At 43.3% G+C, this 13,214-nt stretch overlaps 1 protein-coding gene across 1 annotated transcript in view; it reads right to left on the bottom strand.

Annotated features, from left to right (window-relative positions):
* LOC149446286 (TRPM8 channel-associated factor homolog) overlaps window positions 1–2,422 on the bottom strand; it is a 38,202-nt gene extending 35,780 nt beyond the window's left edge. The window contains exon 1 of the mRNA XM_089652717.1: window positions 1,806–2,422. Coding sequence (XP_089508843.1) covers window positions 1,806–2,422 — 617 coding nt within the window. The remainder of the gene's footprint in view (window positions 1–1,805) is intronic.
* Between the last annotated feature and the right edge of the window lie 10,792 nt (window positions 2,423–13,214).

Here is a 13,214-nt window from a genome sequence, read left to right as displayed (position 1 = left end):
CTTCTCACCAAACTCGTGACCGAAAGACTAGCCAATCTGAAACTGCGATGTCACGTGCGTAACAATGCCACACCCAGCTGTACCCTGCACAACAATTTTCCAGTTAATGGACCACCAATTGATGTACTGGCAGCCTGAATGCGATTGTTACTGGGTCAGGTTTATTACCAATTAACCCTTCACACTGCCACCACCTCCTTTTTGTACAGAGAAAGAGGAAACTCGGCAATCTCAGCAATAACACTATAATGGTTGAGATAATCATCTGTATAGCACGGTCACCACAGACAGGTTATACAGAGGGTTAAACAAACACAGTAGCGCTCTTTTAGAGGCAGGAATTCGTAAGTTGCAATAAAGAGCTATAGAAACAGTTCAACACTTTCAGAAGGAAAGATTTATTACTAAAAGGTCAAAAGGGTGCAATAAAAATATTTACAGAAAAAAGATGTAACCAATATATATATAAATACACAGAAAACAATAGCACAGCAAAGAGATAACAGAGAGAAGTTAGAGGGTTAAAGTACTTGCCAAAGTCCTGGGTTAAGCAGATCAAGTTTTAGAGCAAAAGGGCACGTCTCCCAAGTTGGTTCTGATGTTAAAAGGGCGAATTCTTCAACTTAACTCTCTTAGGTCTGACAGCCCATTTTGTAGTCCCCCAGCAGGGGGTGTCTCTAAAGCCAAGGACCAATGCCTCATTTAGGGAGGGATGGTCTGGGCGGAGACCTAAACTAGAGCCAAAATCTCTGCTAGTTCATATTTTGGCTCATAAGTTTTCCTATGCGCAAGGGACATTCCACCCGCGGGTAGATTACTATGCAGACGCATCTGAGGAACGGTTAGATATGAAATATGAAAAACATACTTGAAGGGTTCCAGAGATGTAATTTTCTGCTTTCCTAGGTATTCCAGTCAGGGAGTGTGACCTATCAAACTGCACCTTTATTATTTATATAGTTTCCTGGAAGGTGTGTTGGTTACCTTTTTGGTGTTCTAGCGGCTTTTGAACATAAGTTAGATATCTTATTCTCTAGGTAGTGCTCGCTAGACAATCTATATCCAGCTGACCTATCAAACTGTTTGTCTTCTTTTGGCCAATCTGACGATATACCTGGTTTTTATGTAAGTCTCTCATATTCCAAGATATGAGACATAGGGGAAAAATGGATTTTAAAAGTGTTTTCTAGTGTCTTCTTCTCTGGAATGTCTTTGAACTCAGGGGAAGGCTTGGGTTATCTTTTTACAAGGTGCCAGATTACTCAGCTTCCCAGCCCGCCGGCACCCAGCTCAAAAATGTTTTATAGCTCGGAGCTTCCTGCTGTGGCCTGACCGGCCTGTGACACTTCCAACACACACACACACAACCAGATGTCACTGTGACTCTCAGAGAGGGAGAGGGAGAATGAGGGGGAATATGTTTGTACAAGATGGTTGACCCTTTGCCAAGATGGAGGTTGGAGCCAAAATGGTTGAACCGCGTCCATCTCTGGGTGTACGCTTGCTACAGCCGGCTTAATCATGAAAGGTTAAATAGACAAAAAGCCTTTCAGCATGTGCCTATCCAACAAATTAGATGAACAGAGAAGGGTGCGGTGGTGATGCCCCCCGCCTTTTAGCTGCTTCCTCTGGCAACACAGAAGGTCCATCAAACCCCATGGCAGAGAGACAAGATAAACCTAATTTTAACGAGAAACCTCACTTTAAATGCTTTTTCTAGTTATCATTTATTGCCATATTTGTTCTGTTTATGTAATTACAATATTTTACGTTATCCTTCATTTTATAAATATCACGGTACTTACTTGGCCATTAGTGATGATATAGGGATTTGTGGAGTTGGCTCATATACACCTTTTTGTCCGTAGTCACTCAAGAAGTGGATTCCAGCTACACTTGTCACTTTGTTTCCAGGGTAATCAAGTAAGACATTTTTCGGCTTGTTTTTGGTCATCCAGTACCAAGCTTGGCCTGCAACTAGTAGTCCTTTGCCCTCTTTTAAAGCCATAATGAGCTCCTTTGACTGCCTGTCATCATAGGCGTGCATAATATAAACCCCAAATCTATCGTAGAAATCAGATGTGGGTTCAGCCGTATGGCCTTTGTCAGAGAGAATCTTAACCACTGATGAAAATTTTTTATGGATTCCAACTAGAGAGTCAGCGGAGGGCTTAAGCCACCCAATGGCATTCTCAATGAACTGGTTGAAGTTAGGACTCGTGACATAATTTTCATGTCCCATCACCACCAGACGTCCCTTTCCATACCGTGATGCAGCAATCAGCACTTGACCCAAAGGATTCACGATCACTGGAAAAGCTGAGTCTCCATACAGTAATAAATCACAAGGTACAGCTTCTTCAATAAAGTTCAAGGATTTGATATTCTTCACAAGAGCTTTATAGGATTCTGTAGGATCCATGACCTAAAAAAAAACCAAAAATATTTTATGAAACCTGACGGTACAGTATTGATGGAATTTTCACTTCAGTCTAAATCCAGTTTTTATTCCAATAGAGGGCCTCTTCCCCCTCCTTTGCAAAAGAAAAAAAAAAATTTTTAAACATTATTTATCCTCTTTGTGCCCCAGCACATCCTTTGTCACCACACCCCATAAAACTGAATGAAGTCCAGTGTCATTCAACCATTTCCCGCGAGCCCACGCTGTCAACGACACTCCTACTGGTCTTCAATATCTCCACACAGCCCGGACTTTCAGTACAATACATTAAACAGTGTGTAGGCATTACAGGGTGTGCGCCATTCTACAAAGTTAACGCCTCTTTCAGGTACAAAAAATAGGAATGTTGGGATGCAGGCAGCCAAAAAAAGCTGTGATGCCCATTTTCACAAAATTTTGGCTGGACTTGCCCAAATGGTAACAACAGCACACATTGTGGTGCCTGCTAATACAATAGGTATCCAATGAACTGATCACTGTGTCCTTTCCTAGCCCCTTGATCATTGGCCTATGCTTGCTACAGTTGCAAGAAAAAGTATGTGAACCCCTTGGGATTACGTGGAGTTTTGCATGAATTGGGCATAAAATGTGCTCTGAACGTCATCTAAGTCACAACAATAGAAGAACACAGTCTGCTGAACATAATACTACACAAACATTAGATGTTGCCATGGTTTAATTGCACATAACATGTAAACATTCACAGTGCAGGGAGAAAAAAGTATGTGAACCTTTGGACTTAATAACTTTTACTATTTTTTACATTGTGCAGGTCTGATCTGCAACTACAGGAAACAGTTGGTTGAGGTTATTGCTGCCAAAGGAGGGTCAACCAGTTATTAAGTCCAAAGGTTCACATACCTTTTCCTCCCTGCACTGTGAATGTTTACATGTTATGTGCAATTAAACCATGGCAACAGCTAATGTTTGTGTAGTATTATGTTCAGCAGACTGTGTTCTTCTATTGTTGTGACTTAGATGACGTTCAGAGCACATTTTATGCCCAATTCATGCAAAACTCCACGTAATCCCAAGGGGTTCACATACTTTTTCTTGCAACTGTATGTGCCCCGACCTCTCCCCAAGTTGAGCTTAAGCCCCATTCTTTATAGGGTCACGTCCTGCTCATTTTTACTGAACTGTTAAATTCTAAAGCTTCAGTGGACAGTAGATCCACATGGAAGAAAAACATATTTGAAATATATTTTATAAATATAATTTTTCCAAAATATATTGCCATATATTTGAAATGCTACAATTTTGGCCATATTCAATATATTTCAAAATGTATTTCAATAAATAAATATATATATATATATATATATATATATATATATATATATATATATATAAATGGAGGACACAGCGGCACCAGATCGCGGTGCTGGCTGCTCCCAGGGAGCGCGGACAAGCAGGGGGCGGGGAGGCCGTTTATAAACGGCCACCCGCCCCTGCACTGCTCCTGTCCAGCCGTTTATATACATGGACCAGACAGGAAGTGGTTAATATATTTTTCTCAAATATATTGACATATATTTCAAATACTACAATTTTGGCCATATTCAAAATTTCAATATATTTGTGAATATATTATTAATATATTAATATATTATTAATATATTAATATATTATTAAAAATATATTCAGAACACATGCTGCAATATATATCAAAGTGTCATTTGGAATGCATTTGCGAGCATATTTAAAAAATCTATGTTTAATTGCATTTTTCTAGATGTTCAAAAATATCTGGAAAATATATTTTGAAAAATATATTTTTAAATATGTGTCTTTGGAAAACATATTTTAATTTACATTTTTTTTACTGTATGTTGAAATGCGTTTTTATATTACAAAATATATGACACATATTTTATAAAAATACATTTCAAATATGCTGTATGGCTTTAAAAATACAAATCTACATTTTTGGAATACATTTACAAATATATGTAAAAATATATGGTAAAATGACTGTTATATGTTAAAAAAAATCTGAAGAATATAAAAAACAAACAAACATATTTTTAAAAATATATTGTTTTAAATATATTCTTCAGATTACCATATAATATAAGGTCAGACTTAAACAACACTTTCAATTGTATCCAACCAGGCAGGCCCTTGCACTACATAGTTGAAGGTAAATCCAAAGGAAATTGGACAGAAAATTATATAGTCAGCCTATTTTTATTATAGGTACTTATATATAGGGACAGACTGACCATTTGGAAACCTGGGCCCTGGGTCAGTAGGGGGCCCCATGAGATGCCCCTGGTACCTTTTTCATAGACTTTTTTAAGTTTGGGCAAGGACACAGGGGCCCCATGATCCCCTGTTGCCCAGGAGCCCCATGAGTTGTTAGTCCACCGCTGCTTATATAGCACCATCAACTTACACAGCACTTTATATATATATATATATTTTACATTTACATCAGTCCCTAACCCTTAAGGGGTGTACAAGCTAAAGTCCCTAACTTACATTCATACTCAGGACAATTTAGACAGGATCCAATTAACCTACCAGCATGTCTTTGGAGTGTGGGAGGAAACCCACACAGACCCAGGGAGAACATGCAAACTCCAGGCAGGTGGTGCCATGGCTGGGATTTGAACCAACAACCTGAGTACTGCCAGGTGGAAGTGCTAACCATTCAGCCACTGTGCTGCCCATGGATATAATTGAATGTGTTGTTTAGGTTTGACCTTGGTAAATCTAAAGCAAAATTCTCAAGAAATGTGTATAGTGTATGGCCAGCCTAAGCCATTTTCCTGCACAATAAAACCTGTAGAAGACTTACTTTGACAAGGTGATTTCTCTGGCTGGAACTGCAGTTGACGACTTTCAGCGTTCCCACACCGCAATCTTCGGTTCCATGGAACGTCTCCCTATTTATAGAAAATTCATCGCGTAGCCTCAGCGCTCCAAGAATGAACCTCTCGATTGCCCAAGGATGTTTAATTAAAGGGATTACTATGCACATGTGTGATTGGTGATCATCATCTCCAAAACTATTTGGGGATTTACAGCTAACCTCAGCCTATCCTCGCTGGAAACATGGCAAACGTTTGTATTTTCTTTATTTTGCAATCAGTACTGAATTCCTGTGATGGGTGTAACTTCATGACAATTGAATATCTATTAATTTCTTGTTTTTTTTTTTAATTACAAATTTCTGAATTATATGTTTCCAGCAGTCAGAAACTCATCAATTATGAGTTTAGGTTTTCTCACTGTTCCTTGTGTTCAATGAAGACATAATTATTTTCTGCACTCCCAAACGTAGCTCTTCCTTCTGTATTTTTGTGAAAAAAAAAATGACGGATTAAATACAGAAAGAAGAGCTAAGTTTTGGAATGTGGTTTATATTTTTTTTTAAACTTTTGACTGAGAGTGGAGATGAGCTGTGGTAGCCAGCACAGGGGTCGTCTGTGTGGGATACAAATTTGGAGCCATAGGTTTGGGTATGTTCCACATTTATTTACTGATGCCAGGGGTGGACTGACAACTCATGGGGCCCCTGGGCAATAGGAGATCATGGGGCCCGTGTGTCCTTGCCCAAACTCAAAAAAGCCTATGAAAAAGGTACCAGGGGCATCTCATGGGGCCCCCTACTGACCCCGGGCCCTCGGGCAGTGGACTGACCATTTGGAAACTCGGGCACTGCCCGAGGGCCCGGGGTCAGTAGGGGGTCCCATGAGATGCCCCTGGTACCATTTTCATAGGCTTTTTTGAGTTTGGGCAAGGACACAGGGGCCCCATGATCTCCTATTGCCCGGGGGGCCCCATGAGTTGTCAGTCCGCCCCTGTGCCCGAGTTTCCAAATAGTCAATCCGCCCCTGACTGATACCAATGAAATATAGCCCAAAAAAAGGGGATCCTGTTGTAAAATGATTGTGTAGTAAAGAAGATTTCCTCGCAAAGAAGAGAATTATACTTACCTGTCCCACCACCAGCACCACCGATCTCGGTTGTTTTCATGCTGCCTGGAAAATCCTCCTTTTTCTATACACTTCTGGGAGAGTTGGATACCTCGTCCCCCAAATTAAACTGTAATCCTTTCTGGTGGCCCCTACCTCACTACTGTCCCACATGGAAGAAAAATATATTTTAAAAATACATTCTTAACCCCTTCCTGTCCGAACACTTTCCCCCCCTTCCAGCCCAGGCCAATTTTCAGCTTTCAGTGCTATCACACTTTGAATGACAATTGCGCGGTCATGCAATACTGTACCCATATGAATTTTTTACCATTTTTTTGAGACAGATAAAGCTTTATTTTGGTGGTATTTAGTCACCACTGGGAATTTTATTTTTTTTTTTGCTATATACAGTTGTGCTCAAAAGTTTACATACCCTGGAAGAAATTGTCAAATTTTGGTATTGATACTGAAAATATGACTGATCATACCAAAAAAATGCTCTTTTATTGAAGGATGATGATCATATGAAGCCATTTATTATCAAAAGTTGTTTGGCTCCTTTTTAAATCATAATGATAACAGAAATCACCCAAATGGCCCGGATCAGAAGTCTCCGCCCCCTGGAATGTTCATCTTTGGTACAGACACACAAGGTGACACACACGGGTTAAAATGCCAATTAGAGGTTAATGTCCCACATCTGTGGCTTTTTAAATTGCAATTAGTGTCAGTGTATAAATAGTCAATGAGTTTGTTAGCTCTTACGTGGAAGCACTGACTAGGCTAGATACTGAGCCATGGGGATCAGAAAAGAACTGTCAAAAGTCCTGCATAACAAGGTAATGGAACTTTATAAAGATGGAAAAAGACATAAAAAGATGTCCAAAGCCTTGACTATGCCAATCAGTACTGTTAAATCACCTATTAAGAAGTGGAAAGTTCGGGGACCTCTTGATACCAAACCAAGGTCAGGTAGACCAAGAAAAATTGCAGCCATAACTGACAATTTTGGCCATATTCAATATATTTCAAAAATATATTTCAATATATTTGTAAATATATTGTTAATATATTAATATATTATTAAAAATATATTCAGAACACATGCTGCAATATATCTCAAAGTGTAATTTGGAATGCATTTGCAAGTATATTTAAAAATCTATGTTTAAATGCGTTTTTCTAGATGTTCAAAAATATCTGAAAAATATATTTTGAAAAATATATTTTTAAATATATGCCTTTGGAAAACATATTTTAATTTCCATTTTTTGGAATACATGTTTAAATATATTCGCGTAGGCCAATATATTGTAAGTATATGTAGCATGTATAATTTTTTTTTTTCTAAATATATTGAAAATATATTTCTCTTCCATATGGGATGTCCTGCACTGATGTAGGAGCCAGCAGAAGGAACCTCAACATTTGGTGAGGGAACCAGAGATTTGATGCTTCTAAACAGGGGCGGACTGACAACTCATGTGGCCCCCAGGCATTAGGGGATCATGGGGCCCCCGTGTCCTTGCCCACACTCAAAGCACACCCAAAAAGCCTATGAAAAAGGTACCAGAGGCATTTCATGGGGCCCCCTACTGACCCCGGGCCCTCGGGCAGAGCCCGAGTGCTCTAATGGTCAGTCCTCCCCTGCTTCTAAAAGTGTGTCAGAGTTGGAGGATTCTCCCAGCACCATAGCTCTTGAAGAGAACAAGGATGAGCAGCATGACCGGCCAGTCAGATGAGTATACCCTCATGGAAGAAAAATATATTTGAAATATATTCTTCAGATTTTTTTTAACATATAAAAAAGTAATTTTAACATATATTTTTCATATATTTTGTAATAAAACCGCATTTCAACACAGTATAATATATATATCTTTATTGAAATATGTTTTGAATTATATTGACTATGGCCAAAATTATAGCATTTCAAATATCTGGCAATATATTTGGGAAGAGTATTTTTAAAATATATTTTAAATATATCTTTCTTCCATGTGGGTAATACCTCTTCTTTATAGGTAACCTTCTTTAGTGCTTTTTATGTTTCATTATGGTTGCTTTAAACAAAAAGTATTGTGAACAAATAACAGGCACTCTGGTTCAGATCCAATGACCAGATGTGTTTGTATCAACATCAACTCTTATGACTTTCCAACAGCTGCATCCTTAGTCATAATGTAAACCGCATGTATTGAGATAAAGTTTACCCCATCGTGACCAATGGTCATTGATGCCTACTTCAGATGTAGCAACGCCAGCATGCACCAGTTGACTTAAAATGTTACTAAACCCACAACAGTACAATCAGTCTGTATATGCAGTAAAGCATGCTTGTTCTACTCACTGTGGGACCTAAGGGTTTAATCCTCCGCATTGCATAAAAATGCTGTTTGATCCTGGCTTTTCTGATCCTCCCCTTCTTCCAATGTCCCCCTCTTATCTCCTGATAAGACATATTGTGTGGAGACACTCTGCACATGCTCAGACTGATAGAAGTCACAAGACTGCTATATACTGCTGATGAGAAAAGGTATTTAGCAGTTTATATTTACTAAAATAATTGCATTTCCATGTTCTGGTTACTATGGGAGACCAGATATAGTGAATGCAGGGTCCGTGGAGACCAGATATAGTCAATGCGGGGTCCGGGGAAAGCTGACACAGTGAATGCAGGGTCCGGGGAGACCAGATATAGTGAATGCAGGGTCCGGGGAGAGCGGATATAGTGAATGCAGGGTCCGGGGAGACCAGATATAGTGAATGCAGAGTCCGGGGAAAGCTGACACAGTGAATGCAGGGTCTGGGGAGAGCGGATATAGTGAATGCAGGGTCCGGGGAGAGCGGATATAGTGAATGCAGGGTCCAGGGAGACCGGATATAGTGAATGCGGGGTCCAGGGAGACTGGATATAGTGAATGCAGGGCCCGGGGAGACCAGATATAGTGAATGCAGGGTCCGGGGAGAGCAGATATAGTGAATGCGGGGTCCGGGGAGAGCGGATATAGTGAATGCAGGGTCCGTGGAGAGTGGATATAGTGAATGCAAGGTCCGGGGAGACCGGATATAGTGAATGCAGGGTCCGGGGAGTCTGGATATAGTGAATGCAGGGTCCGGGGAGACTGCATATAGTGAATGCGGGGTCCGGGGAGAGCGGATATAATGAATGCGGGGTCCGGGGAGACCGGATATAGTGAATGCAGGGTCCGGGGAGAGCGGATATAGTGAATGCAGGGTCCGGGGAGAGCGGATATAGTGAATGCAGGGTCCGGGGAGACCGGATATAGTGAATGCAGGGTCCAGGGAGACTGGATATATTGAATGCAGGGTCCAGGGAGACCGGATATAGTGAATGCAGGGCCCGGGGAGACCAGATATAGTGAATGCAGGTTTCGGGGAGTCCGGATATAGTGAATGCAGGGTCCTGGGAGACCGGATATAGTGAATGCAGGGTCCGGGGAGAGCGGATATAGTGAATGCCGGGTCCAGGGAGACCGGATATAGTGAATACAGGGCCCGGGGAGACCAGATATAGTGAATGCAGGTTCCGGGGAGTCCGGATATAGTGAATTCAGGGTCCGGGGAGAGCGGATATAGTGAATGCGGGGTCCGGGGAGAGCGGATATAGTGAATGCAGGGTCCGGGGAGAGTGGATATAGTGAATGCGGGGTCCGGGGAGACCGGATATAGTGAATGCCGGGTCCAGGGAGACCGGATATAGTGAATACAGGGCCCGGGGAGACCAGATATAGTGAATGCAGGTTCCGGGGAGTCCGGATATAGTGAATTCAGGGTCCGGGGAGAGCGGATATAGTGAATGCAGGGTCCGGGGAGATCGGATATAGTGAATGCAGGGTCCGGGGAGAGTGGATATAGTGAATGCAGGGTCCGGGGAGACCGGATATAGTGAATGCAGGGTCCGGGGAGACCGGATATAGTGAATGCAGGGTCCGGGGAGTCTGGATATAGTGAATGCAGGGTCCGGGGAGACTGCATAATGAATGCAGGTTCCGGGGAGTCCGGATATAGTGAATTCAGGGTCCGGGGAGAGAGGATATAGTGAATGCGGGGTCCGGGGAGACCGGATATAGTGAATGCAGGGTCCGGGGAGAGCGGATATAGTGAATGCAGGGTCCGGGGAGACCGGATATAGTGACTGCGGGGTCTGGGGAGAGCGGATATAGTGAATGCAGGGTCCGGGGAGTCTGGATATAGTTACTGCAGGGTCCGGGGAGACCAGATATAGTGAATGCGGGGTCCAGGGAGACTGGATATATTGAATGCAGGGTCCAGGGAGACTGGATATAGTGAATGCAGGGCCCGGGGAGACCAGATATAGTGAATGCAGGTTCCGGGGAGTCCGGATATAGTGAATTCAAGGTCCGGGGAGAGTGGATATAGTGAATGCGGGGTCCGGGGAGAGCGGATATAGTGAATGCGGGGTCCGGGAAGAGTGGATAGAGTGAATGCAGGGTCCGGGGAGACCGGATATAGTGAATGCAGGGTCCGGGGAGTCTGGATATAGTGAATTCAGGGTCCGGGGAGAGCGGATATAGTGAATGAAGGGTCCGGGGAAAGCGGATATAGTGAATGCAGGCTCCGGGGAGACCAGATATAGTGAATGCAGGGTCCAGGGAGAGCGGATATAGTGAATGCAAGGTCTGGGGAGAGCAGATATAGTGAATGCAGGGTCCGGGGAGACCAGCTATAGTGAATATAGGGTCTGGGGAGACCAGATTTAGTGAATGCAGGGTCTGGGGAGAGCAGATATAGTGAATGCAGGGTCCGGGGAAAGCGGATATAGTGAATGCAGGCTCCGGGGAGACCAGATATAGTGAATGCAGGGTCCTGGGAGACCGGATATAGTGAATTCAGGGTCCGGGGAGACCAGATATAGTGAATTCAGGTCCAGGGGAGAGCAGATATAGTGAATGCAGGGTCCGGGGAGACCGGGTATAGTGAATGCGGGGTCCGGGGAGACCAGATATAGTGATTGCAGGGTCCGGGGAGAGCGGATATAGTGAATGCAGGGTCCGGGGAGAGCGGACATAGTGAATGCAGGGTCCAGGGAGACCGGATATAGTGAATGCAGGGTCCGGGGAGAGCGGATATAGTGAATGCAGGGTCCGGGGAGACCGGATATAGTGAATGCAGGGTCCAGGGAGAACGGATATAGTGAATGCAGGGTCCGGGGAGACCGGATATAGTGAATGCAGGGTCCGGGGAGACCGGATATAGTGAATGCAGGGTCCGGGGAGAGCGGATATAGTGAATGCGGGGTCCGGGGAGACCGGATATAGTGAATGCAGGGTCCAGGGAGACCGGATATAGTGGATGCAGGGTCTGGGGAGAGTGGATATAGTGAATGCAGTGTTTTTATTTTTTTAAATATATTCTTCAGATTTTTTTCAACATATAAAAAAGTAATTTTAACATATAATGTATATGTATATATAATGTATAATATATAATGTAAATGCATTCCAAAAATTTAAATTTGTATTGTTAAAAACATACAGTATATTTGAAATGTATTTTTAAAATTGATTAAACAGATTTGTACAAGCGGCGTGGACCCAAACCCGTCATCCGGACAGATCCCCTGCTGAACATGCAGATCGGCTTGGTGGAGTCCACCTGTCTGAACGGGTCCTAAGGAGTAGAAGTGCAGGAGTTGTGAGTGTAAGGACTGTGGTATATGCGTGTGATGTATACATGGGTTAGCTCAGACCCCATGCGCAAATTCAATATAATTTAACTACGCCCACTTTTCAGCACGTCGTACACCAGGTGCCCTTTTTTCACAAGATCTATAATTGGGAGGCATGGTGGGTGCCTGGAAATTTGTATGGAGATAAGGGGGTGGGTTAAAGGCTAAGTTCACCTTTAGGACCCCTTCACTCAGGCTTTCCGTATGTCCTTCTTTTATCTGTTTATTTATGGATGAAAAATGGACCCCCATGTATTTCTATGGACTAGCGGGTATTATTATTATACAGTATTTATAAAGCGCCAATAGTTCGCTCAGCGCTGTACATTACAAAGGGGGACAGAACATGTGACAGAACAATACCAATACAATGTGATACACGAGGGGTTCGAGGGCCCTGCTCTTTCGAGCTTACAATCTAGGAGGGGGGGATGGTGGCACAGGAGGAGATAGCTGTGGGGGATGGAGTGGTAGGAAGAGTGGAGGAGGTCGGCAAGTTAGCAGGGGGTGGGGTAGGCTTCCCTGAAGAGATGGGTTTTCAGGGTGCGCCTAAAGGAGAGGAGAGTAGGTGATAATCTGATGGGTTGGGGCAGGGAGTTCCAGAGGATGGGTGACACCCTGGAAAAGTCCTGGAGGCGGGCATGGGAGGAGGAGACCAGGGAACTAGAGAGAAGGAGGTCTTGTGAGGAGCGGAGTGTGCGTGCTGGGCGGTACTTGGATATTAGGTCAGTGATGTAGTTCGGGGCAGTGTGGTGGACAGCTTTGTACATCAGTGTTAGGATTTTGAATTTGATCCGTTGCGCAGTCGGAAGCCAGTGGAGGGATTGGCAGAGGGGGGTGGAGGACACTGAATGGAGGCCAGTGGAGGGATTGGCAGAGGGGGGTGGCGGAGACAGAGCGGTTGGAAAGGTGAATGAGTCTGGCAGCCGTATTCAGGATGGACTGAAGCGGGGATAGCCAGCGGCGAGGCAGGCCAGTGAGGAGGGAGTTGCAGTAGTCGAGTCGTGATATGATGAGGGAGTGGATGAGCTGTTTAGTGGTTTCCGGGGTTAGGAACGTGCGGATTTTGGCGATGTTGCGGAGGTGGAGTCTGCACGAGTTTGTTAAAGATTGG

Source organism: Staurois parvus, unplaced genomic scaffold (assembly GCF_062004578.1).
Source record: "Staurois parvus isolate SC_StPar_1 unplaced genomic scaffold, SC_StPar_1.0 ptg000691l, whole genome shotgun sequence".
Taxonomy (NCBI): domain Eukaryota; kingdom Metazoa; phylum Chordata; class Amphibia; order Anura; family Ranidae; genus Staurois; species Staurois parvus.
The sequence above is the reverse complement of the archived record's forward strand: the minus strand, read 5'-3'. Positions and strand labels throughout refer to the sequence as shown.